Source organism: Haemorhous mexicanus, chromosome 19 (assembly GCF_027477595.1).
Source record: "Haemorhous mexicanus isolate bHaeMex1 chromosome 19, bHaeMex1.pri, whole genome shotgun sequence".
NCBI lineage: Eukaryota > Metazoa > Chordata > Aves > Passeriformes > Fringillidae > Haemorhous > Haemorhous mexicanus.
This window is the reverse complement of record NC_082359.1, coordinates 9,701,129-9,724,388: the sequence shown is the minus strand read 5'-3', so window position 1 is coordinate 9,724,388 and position 23,260 is coordinate 9,701,129. Positions and strand designations below refer to the sequence as shown.

The following is a 23,260-nucleotide window of genomic DNA, read 5'->3' as shown; positions in this document are numbered from 1 at the left end:
CGTTCCCTGGGAACATTCCAGGGGTGTATAAAAAGCCACTTGGTTGTGTCTATTTCTTCTCCTTCACAAAAGACATTTTTATATTCAAAGAACATAAAACCAGCAGCTCCTCTCGTTACATGTGTGGGTTTTTGTCTTTCCTGTACATCACCCTAAACAAGGTCAGCGAGCGACCCCGCCGCTGTTCAGAGCGTTTCATAACTGAGGGGTTTTAGAGCTTCCCTTTCCTCCTGCAGGGCCTTTACTGCAAAACCCAAAGTCCTGTCACTAATTCCAGCCTGAGCCACTGCAGATTACGGAGTTGGGAGCAGTGGGCTGCTCAATACCAAGTGGTTAAGTCACGTGCTGCCGCCGGTAGCTCAGCGACTGCTCCTGAGGAGCCCCAGCTCGTGGTGGTGGTGACGTGGGGCCAGACACACTCAGAACATTATTACATTATTCATGGTGCTTTTAATTGCTCCACTCTGCTTTTAACTGGTGCTGGAGGCGGGGAGAGCCCGGGAGCTGCCTGCAGCAGGGATGGGTTGGCGTTAACTCGGAGCTGTGGAAAATGGAGTATTATTACTGTCCACGTCTGCTGAAGTTCCTGCAGTATCTGTGGGTAAGTGTGCTCCCAGAGCTGGCTGTTTCCACTCTCTTCAGAAATCCTGGGAGTGTTCCTATGTGCTGAAGCTTTCCTCAGCAGTTCCTTTTTGAGTACTGACACGAAACTCAGGATTTATTTTGGGTGAGAAAGGCTGTTTTATCTCTAATAGTTAAAATAATAGACTACCCAAATGTGCCTTGGAAAACCCTTTCAGGAATCGACATTTCTTCCTTGTTTATGCAGAACCATGGGAGTTGTGGTTTAGTTTAGTGTGTATTAGGAATATTCTTCCCTCTCTGTGTCAAAGCTCTGCCTGGCTCTGGGGTTGCTGCCCCAGAACCCTCCTGCCCTGCTGCTCATACAGCTGCTGCTATTCCAGGAAAGCAGCCATGCTCGTGGCTTTAGGAGTGTGTCATTTTACAGTTCCTTACTTGTTTTTAATTTGACTCTTCATGGGTTTCAATGTCTCAGTGAGCACTTCCTCTTCCAACACTCCTCAGGGCAGTGTGTCACGAAAAGCTCTTTTTAGCAGGCTCTGACTGTGCTGCCCTGCCAGCTTTGCACAGGGACTGCTGTGTCTCTGAAACTTTCATATTTATAAAACGTGAATTTGAGCTGAAAAGCCTTTATGAATAAATACTGTACTGCTTTGAACTAATGAATGTTTTAATTTCTCCTGTACTCATCAAAGATCAGGTTTCATTTGCTTGTTGTAGTTTGCATTGATCTTCATTTTTTCAGCTGTCAATTCACTGTGTGAACAGCACCAAGCCTTTTCATGTTCGCTGTTTGCTACTATGTTTTAAAACTGTAGCAAAGAGTTTCCTTCTCTCATTTTGAGTTTACTTTTGCAATCCTTGCCAGTATGTCCTTTGATCAGCTGTCAGGTGAGATTGCCCACTGTGAATTTCTTGCCGCTGGGAGAGAAAATTGTGCTTGAAGAACTGGGGATTTTATTGAAAACCTTTTGCTGCTGGAGACTGTAGTAGTACATACAGAACATGGAAGTACTTGGACATTAATTCAGTTTTTTTATTTGACCAGCTGTATTTTTAAGAGAAAACTTCCTTTAAATTGAAAACTAAAAATTAGTCATTAGTGTGAGGAGGGGGTGGATGTTTTTCATGGTTTGTCAGTGTGAGAAATGTGAAAGAGCTCTGTCCCTGCTCTTGCTTTGACATGGGATTTTCCATAAGGCCAGGGGGAAAATCCCGAACCCACCCAAACTTTGGATCAGTCCAGAAAATGCCTGGGATGGTGGGCTCCAGTATTGTGCAATTCTAAGCTGCAACAGAACAGGATGTTGTATTTTCTGGGTGTATATTCTCTTTTAGGGGCCCTGGAGCATTCCTTACTCACTTTGATTCATGCACACTTCCTGATCTATTGCAAGAAAATATTAGAATGACAGTTCTGATATTCATGATGTTAAAAAAAGAAATGTAAAGGACATGCAGAATTGTGCCTTTTGTCACTTTCTGTGCTGCTGTTGCAGCTGGAGGCTACTGAAGGAGATACTTATCTGATCTCTCTACTTACAGTCAGGGGTAACCAGAGATGCTGGGGTTGGTTGTCAAGTGTTATTTAATCTGTCTTGGGGAGCTAAGATGCTTTATTCATTAGGCAGACATACCTGAAGAAGCTACAACTCTTAATTAAAAAATACTATAACAAAAATCTGCTTTTAAAGCTGCTCTATGGAGTTACTGTTGGGTTCCATCTCCTCTGCTGTGTATTTGCTTTACTCCTGCAGTGGTGGAGTTGTGGGACATCACTGGACCCACTCAGAGCCAGCTCTTTGCTAATTCCTTGCTGATTGCTCTCCTGGGCTCTGGGCAGGATGTGTCTGGCTGTGACAAACAGCATTTTCTGAGCACAGCAGGGTCTGTGGTCTGCCCCAGTCCGTGTGCAGTGGTGTGACCTCCACACATCTGTGTCCTGTGGGTGGCTGACACCTCTGGGTTTCTGAGAAGTGTCTTTGTGTCCAGTGAAATAATTTTTTTTCCACAGCTTGTATACATTTGAGTATTTTCCAGTGTGCATGGGGTATCCATCACCCCTTTTCTAGCTGGTGAGGAGCTCTGCTGCAGTTGGTACAAGACATCTTGCACAGGAAGTCCTGTAGGTGCAGCTCCGTGGTCTTTCATCAGTCACAGGGTCAGACTGGTCATGCCAGGTGTGCAGCCACAGCACTGAGGTTTCCTGTTGCAATGCCCTTTGTCCAAGAACCAGGTTTCTTTGGCTTCCTGGTGGACACAACCTCTGCTGGACTGCTCTGGTGGTTCTGTTCCTGCCCTTGGCCTTCTCAGTTGTCAAAGGTTCTTGCTCTGGTTCCCTGCTCAGTTTGGCCTTCTGGAATGGATGTGGTGGTGAGTCTCCTGCCCATGCTGGTACCAGTCCTGATGGACTGGGTTTTTTCCCAGTCTGGCACTTGTCATTTTTCAAGCAGCAAAGAAATGCTACATCCTGAAAGCACTCAAAGCAAATGCTTGTTTTAAATAAAACGTTCCTCTGCAGCACTGTGAAGGTTTAAAAAGACCTTGTTCTTTATTGATAGTCATGAATTGAACAATTGCAAAATCAAAAGAAAATTGAGGTTTTTAAGGAAGAAGTAAGACTTAGAGTTTGTTTTGACAAGATTTTGGTTGCTACCTTTAAAGAGTAGTTTTGATGTGTTTTGTCAGATGACTGTGAAGGAAGCAGCAGCTGGTTAATAACCACTGTCCTGACGTGTCACTGTGAGAGGAGGTGGGTTGGTGATGGAAGGAAACTGAAATCATTGTCTGGAGCCACAAATGATGATCATCCTGCTCTGAGAGGGGGTTATCCTGCTCTCAAGGGGGTTATCTTTGCTCTGAAGGAGGGAAGGGGCTCTGTGCAGGTGTGCTGTGCCTTCCCTCTCTCTGCACTTCTGGAAGGTTCCTGTATACTGTGCTGCTCTTCCCTTGTGGGATTTGTGTTTGGTGGTGGGGATATTTCTTCCAAAGAGTTAAAATCTCCTCCCACCCAGGTGTGTGCTCTCCTGGTGCCAGCAGGAGCAGATAACCTGGGTTACCTCTCGGATAACCTGGGTAAATGACGCCCTTGCACAGGAAAATCTGGAAAGGCATTTCCCCAATTCCTGGCTGCTGCTGTAGAAGAGGAATTGTGGTGTCTGTGGCATGCTGAGAGCAGGCAGACAGGTCAGCCTGGCTGAGGAGCCCCATTCCCAGTGGGAACACGAGGGAGTGCTGTTCCACCACGCAGTGCTGCTGGCCCACAGCCACATCCCTGCTCCCAGCCCAGGGGCACGTGCTCAGGGCACAGCAGTTTGTTCTAATGAGGTGTGGCATTAGGTTTAATTTACCATAAAATGCTCACATGGAATAGCACATTCTAGGTTAACTTGTTGCAATAAGGGTTTCATTGAGTAAGATGTAATAATTTATAGACCTGGTAATTTTTTTGGTAGTGACTGTGTTGTTCCAGGTTCAGAGCAGCTGGAAGTGGGGCTGGGTGTGCCTGCCCTTGATCCCCTTATTTTAAATCTGGAATTGTGAATATACTTCTGAAAAAGTTCTTCCCTGTGAGGGTGTTGAGGCCCTGGTACAGATTGCCCAGAGCAGCTGGGGCTGCCCCATCCCTGGAAGAGTCCAGGGCCAGGTTGGACAGGACTTGGAGCAACCTGGGATAGTGGAAGGTGTCCCTGCCCATGGCAGGGATGATCTTTAAGGTCCTTTCCAACCAAACCAGTAACACGAGGCTAAAGAGAATTATTAAACCTCATTTACACACACAAAGCAGAGGTAACTTCACTGCTTCCCTCGTAATATTTTGATCTAAAGTTGTTTTGACTCAGTTCCTGCTTTCCCAAGCTGTTGTCCATGTTGCTGATGCTGGGAGACAGCCAAGTTCCCACTATTGTTCCTGTCCCTTCAGCAGTGGTGAGTTGTTCGTGCAGCCAGTGCGTGTTTACTGTGCTGAAAAGAAATGGTGATTTTAGGGAGCTGCTTGAGCACAGGGAAAGCAGCTCTTTGTAGAGGACTTTCCTCAGGATACCACAGGATTTGTACTGCAGGGCACAGGTGTTCTTAAAGTGTAACTTCAGGGAAATCTGGAGCCTGAATGGAGCTTGGAAAAATGTAGTGTTTGGTTTAGTGATTCATGGTGGAGAGCAATAAATCCCTGGCACCTAGGGGGAGGCAGAATGGACTGAGGGCTGTCCATGTCCTGGGGAATGTGGCAACATGGGGTTGTGCTGGGTTTGGGAGGAGGAGGAGGAGGAGGCAGTAAGAGTAGAGAGACCTGGAAGTAAAGGAAGGTGTGTGCACTCAGGGTTATACAGCCATCTCAAATAAATCCTCTGCTCTCATCATCAAGTGTGTTAAAATGGGTGAAGGAATTATTGCATTAACTCACAGCTGGTGTTTGGTCAATTTACTGCCATCAAGCAGTGCCTGATTCCACATGGAATGGTGTTTTTTAGGGAGAAGGTGGAAGAGCAGTGTGTGATCACACCAGGAACAGCTGGAATGGGTTCAGAAGCAGCTCCTTGTTACTGATCTTTGAAGAAGGAAATCCCATGCATGAAAAAAAAAAAAAGCTCTTCCTTCAGAGTGTTCTCTGAATTTTGTGAGTCAGATCTGAGCCCTCGGTAGTTGGAGATTTCCTGAGCACCCTCAGTGAGGAGAACAAATGCTCTGATTTCTCCTCAGGCAGGTGGTGTGGAGCAGGAGCAGCGTGTTCTCCTGCTTGTTTCTGTGCACTCCACTCACCCTGTGTGCCCTGGGAGAAAAGTTCAGCAGGTGAAGGTGTTTTAGGCCATGTTCTGTGCCCAAGAAGTCTCTTTTGAAGATGTTTTATGGTTATCTGTGTTTAACATGTCCATTGGATCAAGTGATGGAGCAGGAGCTGTTCCATGTTGGACTCTCCAGGAGAGCCCTGGCTCTGACATTACTTTGATTTCCCTCCCTGGTGCTGGGAGATCCACTGCAGACATCCTCATCCTGCATTTTTGTTTGTACAAATCAAAACCAACCTGTAACCATCCATCTTTTGCTTGGCTTGGTTCCTTGGGCATAAACAAATGTAAAGAAAATTGTTTTAGTCCTTTCCAGCCTATTTGAGCTGTAGGAATTTCCTGTTTCTGTTTTTTCAGTTTTTCCTTCTCCATTGAGCTAGAAGGGAAGTGCTGCAGGATTATGGATATGGGCTTGCAAACAACCTTGTATATTTTTAGCTGGTTTCCTCAGCTTTAACATTGATAGCTTTGTTTTACACTGAAACAATTCAAGGCACAAAAGCTGTGTATGTTCAGGATGTTTAACTGGGCCTTGCTTAGGTTCAGGAGAAATGTAGATTGGGGTACAAAACTATTGGCATTTTCTGAAATACTGTTGTACTTCAGTTGTTGCAATTATGACTGGTAGTTGCATTTAAATTGTTTAAAAACTTGGAGTAAAAATTTTATTTCACAGTTACCCTTATATACAGATTTAATTAATCTTGAAATAATGATGTGCTACTGCAAAAGTACCCAGAATCCTGAGTAGAGAAAGGATGGTTGACTTTTTGACAAAGTCAAATAAAAATGGTTACAAATAAAATGGGAAAGTTCTTTTTTTTTGCTGATCCTGTCAAGGATCACTGTGGCAGTAGAATGGAAAAATTACTCTGGCAGGTATAAACAAGTATGTGGAGCATTTGTTCAGTCCTGAAAACTATTAATGTGCTTTCTTTATCACAAGGGCACTTCTGTAAGGAAAACAAGGAATGCAGATTTAATTTTTTTTTTTTTTTACATTTCATCTCTGTTTAAAAAAATTTTTTTTAAAGTAGCCATTGATGGGATCTTTTATGAAATGTTTTTGCACCTTTCTTTAAAAACCTCTCATATCAGTGTGTGCTTGTGTAAACTTTCCCAGTATCGATGCAGAACCTGTTGCTTTCACAGCCTCTCATTATTCACTGATTTGTGAGGCCTCTGGGAGCTTTTAAAATTACCTAGCAGAAGGAAAAAGTATGGAAATGGAGTCTCAGCCTCTTGTAGCTATGCAAGGGGAACACCTTTAATACCAAGGTCTCTCTGCAGGTTGTCCAAGATTGTGAATAACCATTAATTAGAGCTGTGGCTGTGAGTGTAACTTGCTTAATTTCTGTAGAAAACGAAAGTAGGAATCAAAACCAAATATTTGGTGTAAATATTGGGATACCTGAGTTTTCAGGTTGCAAAAGAGATTTCTCTGTATGGACGTTGTCCAAAGTCCTTGTGTTAAAACTCTCCATCCATTCCACTCTTTTTGCTTTCTCTTGTTTTTTTCCCTTTTTCTTTTGACTGTGGAGTAACTGCATACAGGTGAGGCTGTTTGGGCTTCTCAGTGAATTGCATTTTTAAATTACAATGAAAATTTTTAAAAACCCACAAAACAAAGCAGATGAAACCACCAAGGCCTTTTATCTTTGGCTGTGTTAAGTGTCATGGGAATTCCTGTTTGGAATGGTGGCAAGCTGGGTATCTGCCATGGATCTTCCTCTGCTCCAGCTGTTGAGCTTTGCTCTCTTTGCCAGAGGTGCAGCCAAGCATTTCTTTTTCACTTTAAATGAGAGTTGGAAGATAACATGGTAAAATCTTCATGATGGGGGTATTGCATGTGAGAATTTCAGGCTGTAGTTAGGAATGCTTGCTGCTCCTTCTTGGGATGTGACAATTCCATTGGCAGAACACAGAGGCAAAAACAAGGAGCCCATAAAACCATGAGTTGTTTGTCATGTCTGAGGAGCCCAAGAGTAATTTAGTCTGGAGCCGTGAGCCCAGCCCAGTGCTGCATCTTTAAATAGCCCATCATGCCAAGCACAAGAGGTTAAATTAAGTTCTCTTACTAATGAAGCAGAAGGAGAGTTGGTGTGGAATGCAGGGCTGGGACAGCCTTACAAGGGCAGGCTCTGCTCCCAGGGGTGTCACAAGGTGGGACTGGAGCTGCTGTGGTCCTCACAAGTGCTGGGTGCTGCTGTTTGTAGGTGGGATGATGGCTCACAGAAAACCCTCTGGAAATGCCTGAATTAATGATAATTGGAGTGATGGTGGGGAGGGGGTGATAGGAGGAACCCATCAGAGAGTGAATTCCTGACTGAGGTTGCCACATGGGAAGAGCAGAAACTGTTGTCACACTTAGTCCAGACTAAGGTTGCCCATCCTTCTGTCCCATCTGCTTTGCTATCAAAGGATCCTTCAGGGGACCCAGTTGAGGTGAAAACTACTCCCAGGTGTCTTGGTGGGTCTTCAGCTGGGTTTCCTTCTCCATTCCATGGTGCTGGGGTGGAGCTGGTGGCAACCCCCTGGGCTGGAAGGACTCACACCCAATAGAGAGGCTGCAAGTCCCTGCCCCTCCTGGGCTGTGTGTTCTGTGCTCTGCTGCTTGCAGGCCTTCTTTAAATTGACCTTGCAATCCCACAGAGTCATTAACATAATTACATGTGTTTGAGAGCAGGTGAAGCTCTAAATGAGCTGTAAGAGGCTTTTGGAAAATATAATGTAACCGTGGAATTTTGTTTTCTACTGAATAAGGGGAGAAACAAGGGTTGTTAGGCCTTTGTGCAGGGTTGTGGTTTTGAGCTGTAGGTGGAATAGATGTTAATAATGGAAGTATCCAGCAATGTTTGAATAACGAGGTCCCATTTATACTGAGGTAATTAGTCATGCAGTTTGGGTAGCTGTGTGTATGTGCTCTGTTTTCTGGAGCTGCAGATTCCTGACAGCCCCAGAGTGAGATAATCACTCGGATTTGTCAAGGGCAGAATATCATCTTGTGCTGTTCTTGTTCGGGAACAAACCCTCACTCAGCCAGGACTGCTGGGCTGGGGGCCAGTTACAGAATCCTTCCCTGGGAGGGTGGTGAGGCCCTGGCAGAGGGTGCTCAGAGAAGCTGTGGCTGCCCCTGGATCCCTGGAAGTGTCCAAGGCCAGGCTGGATGAGGCTTGGAGCAACCTGGGATAGTGGAAGGTGCCCATGACTTCCAAGAGAAAGGTCTTTAAAGCTCTTTAAAGCTCATCTTGTTCTACTCCCCTGCAAGTTTAGCTGAAGTGCTGGAAAAATCTCAGACTATTTGAATTTGATGGTGAAGGTGCATCTGGTTTGTTCTCCAAAGCATTTTGCCCTGATGTTAATTGAGGTGTAAATCTAAGCAGTAATTCAGATGCTTCAATACCCAGCTGTGTGTTCACATGGTGCCAGAAAATCCTAAATTTAGTATTGCGGAAAGACTCAAGTCAGCAGTTTTTCAATCTTCTGAGGACAAAAATTGTATATTTGGTATAACATTCTTTTTCAGGGGAGTTATAATAAAAAAGCGGAATATATTCTGTAGAGCATTTTCAGATCCTTCAAGTTCCATGCACATGTGAGGAGTCCTTGCAGTGAGCTGTAGGAACATTTTGCTCTCTGCATCCTGGGTGAAATCTGGCTCTGCCTCTCCCCGTTTGCCCCAGGTGATATTCCAGATGGGGAGTTAAATTTATGTTCTGCTCTGCCCATCCTGGTGAGGTGAAGGAACTGCTGACTAACTCACATGGCATCTCCAGGCAGAGCTCTTGGGCTGCTATTTCAGGGGCTCCTGCATCAGATGGAGCCTGAAACCCTCTGGAATGGCAGAGTGCCCCGTGCACAGTCCCTGCACTGCAGCAGGCACAGAGCTGCACTTGCAAAGGCACAGATGTTTGAAATATCACACTTAAATTTAACAGCATGAAAATGTGCAGTAAGTCTTAAATTCCAGCCTTGGATGCAGGATCTCCATAGTTCGTGAAGCATTATCCATAACTCTGGTAGATAAATTTATTTTTTTCCTATTTCTTTACAAATCTAAGAAACACCCTGCTCTTGGGGAATCTGGTCAAAACTATCTCTCCATTTCCATACAAAAATAACCCTGCAACTCTTTAGAAGAAGAGTTGTGTGAGGGGGGAAAAAAAGGATTTTTTTTCTGTTGGCTGGATTTTCTTTGATTACTGAGCGCTTTTATAAGGCTGCTAATTTGTAAATGTTCAAAACAAACACCTTCAGGAATGAGGATAAGTTTGGGAATGCTACATAGTTGTCACTGAAGTTTTTCCTGGAGATAAGTTACAGGTTGGTGGAGCTGAGCTCCTAAAAACAGGGATTAAAAGGGAAGGCACCCAGTTTCCTCAGGGTATCTTGGGTTCATGTGTGTCTGCAAGGCACATTTCTGATACAGTGAACCTTACGCAAGAGCCATTGCATCAAATGTTATCTAGAAATTCTTTGTTCCATTGAATCTCTTCCTGGATAGTTCAGAGGAGCAGAGGGTGATGCAAGTTCATGGTACTTTGTATGGCAAATTAAGCAACAGCCACAAACCCCCTTGAACAAACAAGAGAGCGAGCAGCTCCCAACGTGCCTGTCTTGCCTCTTTCCCCTTGCTCCTGAACTAGTCACAGCTTGACTTTGGACTTTTAAGTCCAAACTTACGTCATAAACTGAGATTTATTGATTTAAACTCAAAGCTTTTATTCCTGCTGTCCTCCCAAGTGGGCTGTTCCCAGGATTCCATGGCTGGTGGTACCTGGGGTCCTCTCATTACCCTCAATCATTTTGGGTTTGTGGTACCAACCCCGTGCTCTCCCAGCAGCTGGGGAGGGAGCAAAGCTTAGGAAGGACATGGAGCTGTTCCTCACAACAGGGAATGGTGTAGAAAAGTGGAAAAAACCAGCTTCCAATGGTCAGACCTGTTCAGCTTTGGTTTGAGCCTCTGGCTTAATCATTATCCTGTGCTGATAGCAGTCACTAACTGGGACATGTCCTCTTTGAGGCCATGAATGGCACAGTGAACTGGGTACAGGTGCTGGCACTGCCCAGGTGTCCGGTGAGCAGCAGGACGAGGGTGTAGGTGTAGGATTCCCAGGGGGAATCTTCTGGTGTGGGTGTGAGACATTCCCTGGCAGAGCCACGTTCCCCAGGAAGGGTTAAAATCAGTAAGTCCACGTGACGTATGCAAACTATGAATCATTCCAATAGATCTGTGCAACTCCTGCCTGCTCCGGAGCCAGCAGATGCTGTTCCCTGCGTTGCCATGGGAACCCTGCCTGTACTATAATAAAGCCCAGCCCAGATCCTTCCTCGGGCAGACCTCTGCGGCTGGTCACCTCCTCATTGTTTCTTCCCCGGAGCACAGGGACAGAGAGGAGGGTTCAGCATTCCAGAGGCGGCAGCAGCAGCAGCAGCAGCGTTCTCCTGCTCGTAACCTCGTGTGCCTTAGCCGAGAGCGCCGGGAGCGTGGCAGAGCCTGCCTGGGAGGCACCGGGCTGCAAACAGCTGTGCATCCAGAGCCATGTGAGCACAGGAGCAGTGGGGACAGTCCCTGCGTTTGTCCCTGCGCTGGGAGCCCCCCTGGAAGCAGAGGAGCTGATGTCATCCATCCAGCAGCTCTTTTGGCAGGCTCTGAGCAGCCCCGCGGGGAGGGCTGGACACGCTTCCCCTTGAGCCTCCCCCGGCCGCGCTCCGCAGTTCTGCCGGGGAGAGCTCCAGGATGGCTCCGGAGGCAGCAAGGATGGTGAGGAGGGGATTCTGCTGCTGACACCCTGCTGCAGAGTTTTCTGAGGAGAAGCTGGATTTATTGTTTAGAAGATCTAATCGATTTGCTGCTAAATGGATTGTATAGGAGCACCAGAACTTTGGTCAGTGTACTCTCACCTGTCGAGTGGCCGAGCCAGGAGAATAAGATTTGTTTTATTCTTCTGATATTTACAGCAGAACAAAAACTTGGCTTAAAAAGGGAGTTGCTTTTTCTTGCTCTGAAATGAGAGAGTGAAAACCTGATTCTCTGCTTGCAAATGGACTCGTTTCAAGTGACTGTGTCAGGATTTAAACATTGATTTATCTCTTTAACGTGGCTGAATTAGACATATTTTGATGGAACTCTGCAAAGCCGATTGTAAGTAGGAAAAGTCTTTTATTTTTTCCTACTTGACAAATACCAATCTCCCACCTCACATCTTTGGTTATTTAATTTTAGGAATATGCTGAGGGTGATAGTGCAATGCTGTTTTCCTTAGCAGGAAATATTTTATACACGGAATCACTTTTCGCAAAATAAATCGGGGTTGTTAAGGAGAATATATTTTAATTGCTACTGAATATTGATATTTCATCTCTGCTGGAAAAAAAAAAATGGATTACCTTGGAGACAAACTGACAGTGGCACAAACTCACATGACCCAGTGGATGGGCACAGTGCGGAGATCCTTGCAGGAAGCACTAAATTTAGTCACTACTGCGGTGGCTCATGAGCGGAGTGGAGGGGAAGGTGGCACCAGGACTCCTTTCAAGAGAACCTCTTCCTTCAGGCACTTTGCATCCCGGAGCAGAGAGTCCTTCCGAAGGTTTTCAGTGCGGAGTCAGCAGAGATTTTCCTCTCTGAGGAAGAGGCAGCCCAGCTCAGAGCCCCCCGAGCTTGTAAGCACCTTTTTGAGACCCTCAAGGGAAAAAAATTCAGTGCAAACCCTCGGGTTTGTTGCAGCGTTTTATCTCCTCACAAAACCTCCCTCCTGTCTGCTTTTCCATCTGAAAACAGCCCCCAAAACACCTCCAGATAGTGCTGTCTGTCTGCTCCCAGCTGCTTTCTTCCTGCAGCACAGGTGGATGTTTTCATTTGCCAGGGAATCAAGGTTTGGGGAATGGGAACAATGTGGTTGATTTTGAAGCAAGACAGTAAGATAGGACATGTATTGGTCTGAAATTAGAGAGTTAAGCTGAAACTGGGCTGGTGTTGGTCAGTTCCCCAGCACAGGCCAGCATGGCTTTGGATGTGCTTCAGTATTTGTGATTTTCTAGTAAAAAATGCCTGAAGCTAAATTTGTAAGAGTGAAGTGCTGTCACTGTGCAGGCAACATAAATGATCATTATTTCCTTCTTTTATTGAGAAATAGGTGTTTTTTTCTCAGAGTGCTTCCTACTTTGTCATGCCATGGAAGCAATAGGGTCAATGTGGCATGTGAAGGCTGTGGCATGGCAGAGACAGGGTGCACTTCCTGGGAGCAAAGGAAAGGTGAAGAGCTCTTGGTTTTCCACAGCTCTGTGCCAGGCAGAGCCCTTTCCCCCCCTCCCTTTTCCATTAGTCTCCAGGTTATTTTCAGGAAGGACTGTCTGTATTCCATGGCATGGCAAAGAGGTGGAGAAGAGGCTGGTTTCTTGAGGGCTGCAGCTGCCATGACCTTCCTGGCCATTATTGACACCCCCAATTCTAGTTCTGGCACATCCTGTAAAGCAGCAAAGGTTTGGGGTGATAGGGAGTGAAAGGAAAGCAAATCTGTTTTATTCTGTTTATTTCATGGAGAGCAGCTGAAACTGGTGATTTAAGCCCAATGTTTGACCAGTTACTGTGGTTGAGTTGTGTGGGAAGGGGCCCCAAGCCTTGGTGCCAACATGTGGGTAAATCCAAACTCTCTGAAGTGGCTAAAATGTTTTTTATTAAACAAAACAGTTACTCATTGTGAAGTGTAAACACAGGCAGCTCTGGTGGGGTTTGCTCAGGGAATGAGCGCAGGTGACGCTGCATTCCTTGGGCAGGTGTGGTGTTTGAATGTGGCTCTTTCACTGCTCTCTATCAGCACTGGGTAGAGCATTTCTGTCCCAGCTTGCTATCCCTGTCCTGTTTGGACAGACTGGGAAAGAAAATAGTGTCAAGTAAGCACAAAAGAATGAAGAAGAAAATATTTGGTAACCACTGTTACAGTGTTAGTGTAGTGAAGTTCTCTTGGCTTTTTTTTAAGCTGGTGGTTTAGATTTATTGGAATCATCTGAAGGAACAACTCATGTAGAAGAAGGCTGAAAAATGGGAATGTGAAACCTGCAGAGGACAAATGTTCTGCTGTCCTACACAGCACTGCTTACTGAGCAGAAATGAGGAGACACAGGGTGACCTTTTCACTTAAGTCACTGGTGACAGTGCTGGAGCTGCTGTTCCTCTGTTTCAGCAGGAATTCTGCTTGTGCTTGGCTTTATGTGGGAATTTGGTTTCACTTGGGCTCAAACTTAAGGTCTGAGCACTCCAATAAGTTTGTGGTTGGTGCCATTGTGTCTGTGGCAAATGACTGCTGAATACAGACCTGGAGCTGGTAGTTTTTAGCTTTTTTGCAACAGGGTCCTGTCTTAGTCCTTGGAGCTACTGACATTGTGCTAGAAAAAACTGTGGAATGAGTAAGAAGTGTCTAATTCATGTAAACTGATTTCTGTGCAGCTTTGGGGCTGTGGTGTAGAGCAGTCACTCAGGGCTGATGGAGTCTTAAAGGAGCAGCCGTGCCCATGAACTCCTGCCTGACACAGCCAGGGGCTTCCAGCTCCCTTCCCTGCTGCCACTGGTGGCTACTGGTGGAGAACTTGGCATCACACAAAGCACAGAAAGCTCTCCAAATTCAACTCAGACTGCACAATTTAAATCAGTGTGAGTAAACTCCTTCACCCTCACATCTGCAAATCCGTAGCTGAGCTTGCAGAAGTTTTTGCTTTGCAGTGAGACCTTTTAAATAGAAGCTGATTTTTTCTTTCAGGTATTTTGATGGAGGTAATTGTCCATTTTCATCTCATGTCATCAGCTTGGTGTCTTTGTAAGAGGAGCAGAGATACATGCATTAAACATGGCCTCAGATTTAATCAGGGTCTATGGGTCATGGTTCTATTATAGGTGTGAGATCTGGTTTCACAGCCAGCACTGTTCTAGGTCTCGAGGTTTGTTGCCATACAATAAAACCAGGGCAAGCTGTTTGATTCCCTTGGCTCCACTTACACTGCTAAAAAAAGTCATGGAAAACCTCAGAGGTATTTCACACAGAACAGGAAAGAGGAATTCTGGGGCTGAGAGTGGTCGATGTGTTTTACCTAAATTGCTCTGATACATACTAAAAATAACACCTAAGTGCATTTAGGAGTGGTTTGCTTTTGGTGTACTGGGCAGTCAAAGAAGATGTTGTTTTCATTCAAAATTCATCTGGTACTTAGTTTGGATTCAGTTTTTAATTCCAAAATGTGGAAGTGGAGTGATTTGTTTGATGCATGTGTCCCAGATGGCTGGGAGGGCACTTAGTCCTTTTGAGGGTTTTTGTTGCACCCCACAGCCCTTTCTCTGCTAGAGGCTGAAATTCCCATCCTAGTTTTTCCTGATCTTCCCAGATGTTTCATTCTAAGCTTGTACAGCTTGTTGCTGGGGAAAGCTGATGGACTCTGCCTTTTCCCATCCAAGAGGATCCCTTTCTGGAGCAGGACAGGGCCCTGGTTTGAGTTCCACACCTGCATGCACCTGAACTGTGTCTCTGCTTAGAAAAGAGCTTTGATCTGCAGTGCCTCTTATGTTGTACCCTGCAAAAAGTTTGTCCTTTGTGGTGAACATCCTTCAACAAATTTGTAAAGAGAAATTACTACAAGTTGGCACTTTGATTCTGAACTTGGAATAGGTACAGGCCCTACAGTGAATAGTTCTGCTGAATTGTTCTGCCCTAATATTCACTGAGAACACAGTGAGTTGTTCTCAAAAATAGTATTTGGGTACTATCAGTAAATGGAATTTTAATCTTTAAATTTAATCTTTAAATTCTCAGGGAGCTGTTAGGGTAGGGGGAAGCAAGTTTGCAGCAAGCAGGCTTTAAAAATGAGTTGTTTGTCTTGTTTGGGGCTGGGGGGAGGAGTGAAGCTGTTCAGTTTAATTAATGAAGATACAAGGGCCAGTGCTGAAGCAGTTCCTGCTTTTTCATTCTTAATAACTTCTCTTTGGTTTAACAGGCCATGAACGGAGCTGGCAGATAAATCTGGGCCAGAAACCCATAGTGATGGGCATTTGGTGGCTGCCTTTGTTGTTCTCTCATTATTTTGGCAGGAATAATTATTTAAACGACTTTACTCTGTGATTTCATTTATGCTGATTGCAAGGAGTTGATTTTCACCATGCTCTTAAACAAGAAGAAAATAGCATAAATAGATTTAGGGCTGATATTTTCTGTTCATCCACCTTGCTGCCTTTTTTTTTTAAGCTGTAAGTGACAGCTTTCAGGGGAAATAAATTGTATCATACAAAAACTTCTCTGAATGCAAGCCTTAGAATCATAGACTCCCAGAAGAATTTGGGTTGAAAGGGGGCTTAAAATAACCCAGTCCTACCCCCTGCCATGGGCTGGGACACCTTGCAGTATCCCAGGTTTTTCCAGCCTGGCTTTGGACACTTCCAGGGGCAGCCACAGCTTCCCTGGGCACCCTGTGCCAGGGCCTCCCAACCTCACAGCCTCCCTATCCTGGCAATCCATTTTTATTGAAATTGGTAATATTGTGAAAGTTTTGGGAAACACTCCTGGCATTGACTGGGGGGTGACTGTGTGTGTGTTTTGACTGCTGTCTCCTAAAACATCTCCTGAGCTGTGTGTTGAAACGAGCGTGTTTGTTATTCACTTGTTGTCAGGAAATCCTATCACTTTCTCCACATCTTTAATTCCAGGCTTTAAGCTAAGGAGAGCTTTTTTCCCAGGGATGTTTGTTTGAAGTTTAACTTGTGTCTCATGTGGAGAGACGTTAACTGTGTAGAAGAGCTGTGAAATGCAGCATTTGGAGTAGGAGGTGTTGATTTCAACTATGCAGCTTTTCAAAAAAAGCAAATCTATCCCCTCCTTGGCATCCCAGAATGAAATTGCCTTATTCTGGCATGTGCCTCCTGCAGTGTTGAAGTCGAGGGATGCTGTTCCAGGTTTTATTAACTCTGATGGGAGTTACACGTGCCTGGGGAGAGCCTGGATTCCCTCTCACTGCTCAGCATCTTCCTGACCAAGCCTCTGGCTCCTTCCTGCTGCCTTGGCTTCCTTAGGGCTTCATTCCTTATCAGCTTGGCTGCCTCAGGCTGAAAAGGAAATTTAATCTGATGATATAGGAGAGGTTTTAAAGATGTTCCCAGCTAGTTCCTCTGCTGTGCTGTGGTGTTGTATGTTCCCACCTCTCAGAGGAAGTGCTGTTGTGGCTCACTCAGCCCTAGCAGGGCTTATATTTAGAATTAGATTTTTGTCTGCTTTTTGCACATCAGGTCAATCTCTGCTCCATCTTCAGCCTTGCTCTGAACCACCTGACCTGTGTGTGGTGAGTGTTCACAGCCAGGCAGAGCATCTCCATTTGCAGAGTAGAAAAAGTGACAAACTCTCAAATGTCTTTGAAATCTTCTGTGGAATGAGGAGAACAGCACCAGGAGTCCCTGCAGGAGCAGAGAGCTGATGGCACTGCATGGTAGTAACCAGATCCCTGGCAAAACCAACTTCATCTGCATTCCTCTGCCCACATTCTCTGCTGTGGCCAGAATCCATGCAGGGTAGACTTTGGGTCTCTCTTTGGTGCTGCAGCCTGTGCCAGGGCTTCACCACCCTCACAGGCAAGAATTTCTTCCTAATATCTGATCCAAACCTGCCCTATGCCAGTTTAAAACCATTCCCCTCCACATCCTTGTCCAAAGTCCCTCCCCAGCTCTCTTGGAGCTCCTTTAGTATATCTGTAATTTTTGCTGTGCCTTTCCAGGGGGAAAGGGTTGGGATTCAGTCCTGTGCAGCAATGGGGAAGCAGTGAAAAGGGGGAGAATTAGACCAGTCACCCTCTAAAAACAACTCCTGTTTCGTAAGGGAAATGCTGTCAGGCTTTAGCATCAGGGATGTAATTGGTGGTTGGGTATCATATCCCTGTGGAAGAGGCAGGCAAAACTCAGATGGAAAGGCAGCCCAGGGTTGCATAGCAACAGGGAGGCTGTCAGGCCTGATGGCATTTATGAGATGCTTGGTACTGTGGGACTGGAACGTACTCTACTGCCCATGGGAGAGGGAAACATCCATTATTTAAAGGATTTTTGAGCAGAGCAGTGGAGCTCCTTAGGATCTGAGAGAGCTGAATGTGCTGTGTGAGTGCTCACAGTCACGTGGGGCACACGTGTGTTTCTCCAGGCACTGTTTGTGCATTCAGCAGCAGCAGCAGCTCCAGTTTTTCACATAAAACCAGCTTGTGCTGCCCAGCCCAGGATGCAGCGGGGCCAGAGGGATCATGGAATGGTCTGGGTTGGGAGGGACCTTAAAGCTCATCCCATTCCAGCCCCTGCCATGAGCAGGGACATCTCCCACTATCCCAGGCTGCTCCAAGCCCTGTCCAGCCTGGCCTGGGACACTTCCAGGGACGGGGCAGCCACAGCTGCCCTGGGCAGGGAAGCATTTCTTCCTGACCTGAATCTGAAGCTGCTCTCTGTCAGTGGGAAGCCATTCCCCCTTGTCCAAAGTCCCTCCCCAGCTCTCTTGGAGCCCCTTTAGATACTGCAAGGCCATAGTAAGGTCTCCCTGGAGCCTTCTCTTCTCCAGGCTGAGCAACCCCATTTCTCTGCCTTTCCTTATGGGAGAGCTGCTCCATCCCTCTAATCATCTTCACAGCCTCCTCTGGACTCACTCCAACATCTCCACATCCTCCCTGTGCTGGGCCCCCAGAGCTGGACACCCCCCAGAGGGATGCTCCACCTGAGCAGACTCCACAGCCACTCACTGCCATCTCCTTAGCTGCTGACACCCTGGAGGTGGCTGGGTCAGGCTGGAAAGCCCTGGAGGTTCTGAGATGGAATAATTCCCTCAATTCTGTCCCTGCTCTTGGGGCTGGTCTCCAGGGATGGGGCAGTGCTCTCCTGATTGGGGCTGTTGTGCTGGCAGGGGTGTTGGGGAGAGCTGGGGAGCTTTCCCTCATGCTGGAGGTCTGGAACCATCCCTGAGCTCAGCTGGGCAGTTCCTGGAACTCTTTATCTGGGGCTGCAGCAGGGAGGGTGGGGGCAGAAGGTGCTGCCTCAGCCTGGAGCATTCCCCTAGGCACTGACTCCATTCAGCTGTTAATTAAAGCAGGAGTTGGCTGATCTCCCCAGTCTGAATCCCACCTGATTGCTGGGAATTAAGAGGAGCTGGAGCCATGACTTACTCCTTATGGGCAGCATTCATTGGATGGATAGTAAGTACAGATGGAAATCCTGGGATCCTCTTCCCACTTGCTGTCTTGACATTTGGGTACTTCCAAATTAAAATCCATGGGCTGTGACCCTTAAGCCCTCTTATTGTGGTGGGGTTTTCAGTGTTGTTGGTTTCAATCTGATGTCATGTTCTGGTAATTCTGTTAGTGCTCCAAAATATATCATTCACCTCTTAGTCCTTCAAATTCTTAGAGTAATTGTAGAATAATTTAGGTTATAAGGGACTCCTTGTGCTCATCAAGCCCAGCATCCCATTCAAAGCAGAGTCAACTACAAAATAATACCATAAGATATGAATAGGTGGGGGTCTGTTGCTGTCTTCCTGGCATGCTGCAGGGGAACAGTTGGAATACTTTTTGGGATTTGTAAGAACTTGTGAGCTCTGCTAAAATGCAGTGTCACACTTAAGGGGCAATTTGACCACTTTTTTTGCTTCTTTAATGAAGGTAAGCAGAGGGAAAAATGGGAAAAAAAAAAAGAAAAAGCTGCCCTTTTCAAGAACTCAGCACCATTTTTTCTCTGAGTTGTATATTAACAAGGCAGATGGTCAAAACTTCCTTCCATTGTGCAGTTCCTCTTCATACCCAACCCATGCCAGTGGAATTTAGCTCTGAACATTCACACTCAAGCTGTGGGCTGTCACTTTGGCTGGCTGATGTCTCGGGCTCCTTGGCAAACAAAGATATTTTTGAAACTGTCTGTGCAGCTTCTGACTCAGGAGATCTCTCAGAGCTGGTGTTCCTCCTGTGCCAGGTCTTCATTTCCCATCAGTGCAGGAGGGTTTTGCACATAAATATCTGCATTGACCCAGAGTTAGGGGTAATTTTGGGGCTGGTGGGACCAGTGTTGTGTGTGCGTCGTTTTCAGGAACGGGAAATTGCAGGAGTAATCAGCCCTGGATTGTAGCCAAGCCCAGCTTAATTCCAAGGGAAGACTGAAAGAGGCATAATCATAATGGCTAGTTTTAAAAGAACGAGAGGCAAAGCAGGACACAGCTCAGCTGCTTAATTTTATAGAAAGATTAAGTAGATATTTTTTTCCCTAGCTCCTGGTGTAAGAATTGGGAAGTTAAGCATCAAAGCTTGGAGAATTAGAGCATTTGAAACCTGGATCAATTGTGGGGTTTATTTGATTTGGGAGATTTTTCTGTCATCATAAATTAGACAACTTCTAATTTGGGTTTATCTTGTGTGCTAAAAAGACACCAGACCCTTCTTTACTGCTTTTTCCTTTGGAATTGTTGGTTTTCCAGTTTCCTGAGTATTCTGTTTATGGAGGAAATGTCTGTACCTTGCCTGGATTCATGTGTTGACTGCCTTGAGTCTTTCAGGAGTGTGATGATAATAATAGAAAAGAGATCTTCAAAAGAAAAGCTAAAACTCTTCATTCTTGCTAATAATCACCTTCTGGCAAGGAAAATCTTCCTGGTTTGTTGTCACTTCCTTCCTCAGCACCCCCTCTCCTCTGAGCTGCTGCACAGGCTATAAATTGCTTTTCTGCACCGCTCTCGGTGCCCCCAGCCAACACCTCCTCCACCAGCCAAGGAGAGGATCAGCTCCTCTTCCCACTCCTTATTTTTCTGCTTGGTACCTAGAGAGCATTTATTTTTTCCAATTAATCATTTGGCACCTTAAAAAATACGTGTTGAAAGGGTCTGTCAGGGAAGGACACAATCGTGTTGAAATAAGCAGCTTCCTCCAGAAGCAAAATGAAATAGTGATTCTGAATATAACAAAGTCTTCAGAACACAGAGAACTGTAGATTTCCTAGAGTTTGGAGTGTTTTATTCCTGACATTTAGACTTTGCTTGTTGTATTGAACTTAACTTCACAGCGCCGTCAGAAGCAGTAATTTTATTTCTTTTTCAGGCTTGTTTTGGGTTTAGCACCCAGAAATAACTCTGCTTATGGTGTCATTCTGGGCAGCAGTGTAAAATGTTGTTAGGTATTACTGAGCCTTCACAGCAGTGGTGTCTTTGCATCTAAACTTGACCCCTGTGGCTGCTGAGCCGTTGTTATCTGGGCTGTCCACACCCCTGTGCACTGCCCCCGGGGCTCTGATAACTCACTGCTGTGTAAACAAGGGCTCCCCACTGCAGCACGACAAAAGCTGCTCCTCCTGCTCCTGCTTCTAAGCTTTTGAGTCTAATTTCTAGCAGAAGCAGCATGAATGATTGCAAATAAAATGGTGCCATGTGTAGAGGTAATGGTCTTTAGTTGTAACCAGTTGAAAACATTGTACAAATTGATTATAAGAATAGGGTAACTCATGATGTGGGATTGGCATTGAAAAAAATTCATAATAAGCGTCAAGGTGGAAAATAATCCCCTGAATGAGCTTGGACAGTTGGGAGGGAAGTGAGAAGAGCCACTGGTATTTGTTAGTGCCTTTCCTAGAAGGGCAGCTGCCAGCCAAAGGTGCCTGGCCACTGGGTGAGAGCTGAGCCCAGGAGTCCCTGGAGCAAATCATGGCATTGGGAAGCTGCAGAGGGAATTTGTGGAAGGCAAAACATAGAGCCAAGCCAAGGAGGAGGAAATGCCCTGTGGTTTCTAGGAAATGCCAGACTGTCTCCAGTGTTGGAAGCAGCGTGTGCCTGGCTCACATTTGGAATCTGGTACCTGGCATGGACTGGGAAATGTAAGAGCTTAACTTGCCTCCAGGCATTCATGTACTTGTCTCTATTTAGATATCTATGTAGGATAGGTTGGACTCCATCTTTTTGAGGGTTTTTTCCAACCTTAAAGATCTATGATTGCATAAAGTGTAAGAACCAGTGAGTTCTGGGGCTGCAGGAACATCTGGAGTATGAAAAGCAGGAAACGTCTGTTCCATGTAACTCAGAAACCAAACCTGTTTGACTTGAGAATTGCAAACAGAATTTAACTTGGTCTTTAACTTTGAGGTACATGGTGATAGCTGGAGTAAATGGTGGAGCCTTTTGCATTTTCCTTGCATTAAAACACACACACTTTGTCAGCAGCAAAGAGCAGAACAGGGCTGGAGAGTGGCTGTGGCCACTGGGAAATAAGAACTGATTATGAGAATTGGAAGTGTTGTGGGACTTCTTCAGTAGCCAGGTGTCAGCACTGCTGAATTATTCTTAATGGTTTTATAGTCTTAAGGCAGCATTCCTTAGGTGTACAAAATTATGGAAACAAGTAAACATGCCATCTCTTTCCCCCCTCAATAATATGAAGGAATACTACATATTAAATGTGGGATTTCCTAATTATTGTTTCTTTGTGTGTGCTGCCTGAAGAGGAAGAGTTGTGTTCTAGTCCAGCAACTTGTTCTGCTCAGGGAGTTGGAGGCAGGGGGTACTTACAAAGAGCAAAAAATCCTTGCATTTTCCAAGGGCAGGTGGAAAACCATGTAATTTGCTGTCAGATAAAATCTTGATAAGCAAAACTGATCTGGAGCTGAAAGCCATGTTTGTATTTGCTCAGGGTAATGAAGGTGAAAGAGACCAACAGTTAATTATCTGCTCCCAGTGTAGGATTTCAGGAGCTCTTGAAGCTCCCTGAATAGCTCTGCACAACTGCAGGGCTGGGTTGACATTGGTGTGCTGCAAATCTGGGGTGCCAGCACTGACCCACTTCTCTCTCTGGAAAGCTGAGGGCCTGGGATCCACTCATTCCTTCTTAGGAAAGCAGCAGATCCATGGAATAAAAACAGTCAGGAGGGGAGAGGTGAGAGTAAAACAAAGCAAACCCACTGTGGTCTGTCCTGGGTTGGGTTTGGATGTTGCATCTGTTGGTAGAAGGCTTTTTGTGTCTGGCCTTGTGCTTATTTTATTTATGTATTTATGCATTTTATTTTGAATGTCTTCCAAAGAAAGTTTGGGGGGGGGGGGGGGGAAGGATCATTTTATTAAACCCAGGAAAAGAGCAGTGCAGTTGATGTTTGCCTGCTGTGCTTGAGGAGATGAAATATCATTCCCAGCACAATTCCTCTGCTTGCATAGGTGCTTTGAGAAGCTCTGTGCAACCTGAGATAAGAGCAATATTAAAGCAGCATGGAGTTCCTGAAACCAGGGAGTCAGCTCCAACCTCTGGAATCCTTTATTTGCCCAGGAAAGCAATGATTGTAATTATTGTTCAGAGAATTACTGCCCAGAGAATTGTCGCTCCGACTTCGCAGCAGTTCTTCGCGTTTAAGTTCCTTCCCAGCCGGCGGAGTTTAACTCTCAGATTCCAACCCGTTATTGCCAGTAAAAGCTGTTCATGCCTCAGCCAGGGGCTGGAGCACTGACTGGAGGTGTTTTTGCAGGACCAGCTGAGGCAATGCTTCTCCAGGCAGCCGCCGGGGGCGAAGGACACGGACACGCTGGTGCAGGAGCCCGACAGCCAGTACGGCACCTGGAGCGAGCAGCGGCACAGCGGCGACAGGTGAGGGCTCTCCTCAGCTGGGGAGGAGGGGAAGGCTGCAGTCCCAGCATCCCAGAGTGCTTTCATGCTGGAATGGCCTTAAAGATCTTCTCATTCCAACCCTCGGCCATGGGGCGCTGTCTGCTAGAGCAGGTTGCTCCAAGCCCTGTTGTTGGACACTTCTGTGGGTGAACTACATTGATTAAGTTAAAATCACATTCACAAACTTATGCATATAACAACATCTCTTGCTTGCAAAGTTTAATGAGATTTCTTTTTCCAGTAAACTTGTTTAATTTAATCTTCTTGTA

At 45.8% G+C, this 23,260-nt stretch overlaps 1 protein-coding gene across 5 annotated transcripts in view; it reads left to right on the top strand.

The window, feature by feature from the left end:
- Window positions 1-23,260, top strand: part of KIAA1671 (KIAA1671 ortholog) — a 64,935-nt gene that overhangs the window by 32,390 nt on the left and 9,285 nt on the right. For 2 of the 5 annotated variants that reach the window (XM_059863764.1, XM_059863765.1), the window contains one exon: window positions 22,852-22,970. In XM_059863764.1, the coding sequence (XP_059719747.1) occupies window positions 22,852-22,970 (119 nt within the window). Of the gene's footprint in view, window positions 1-362; window positions 602-10,688; window positions 12,033-18,438; window positions 18,564-22,851; window positions 22,971-23,260 lie in introns of those variants that run through there. The other 3 variants (XM_059863767.1, XM_059863766.1, XM_059863768.1) reach the window with 3 other exon arrangements.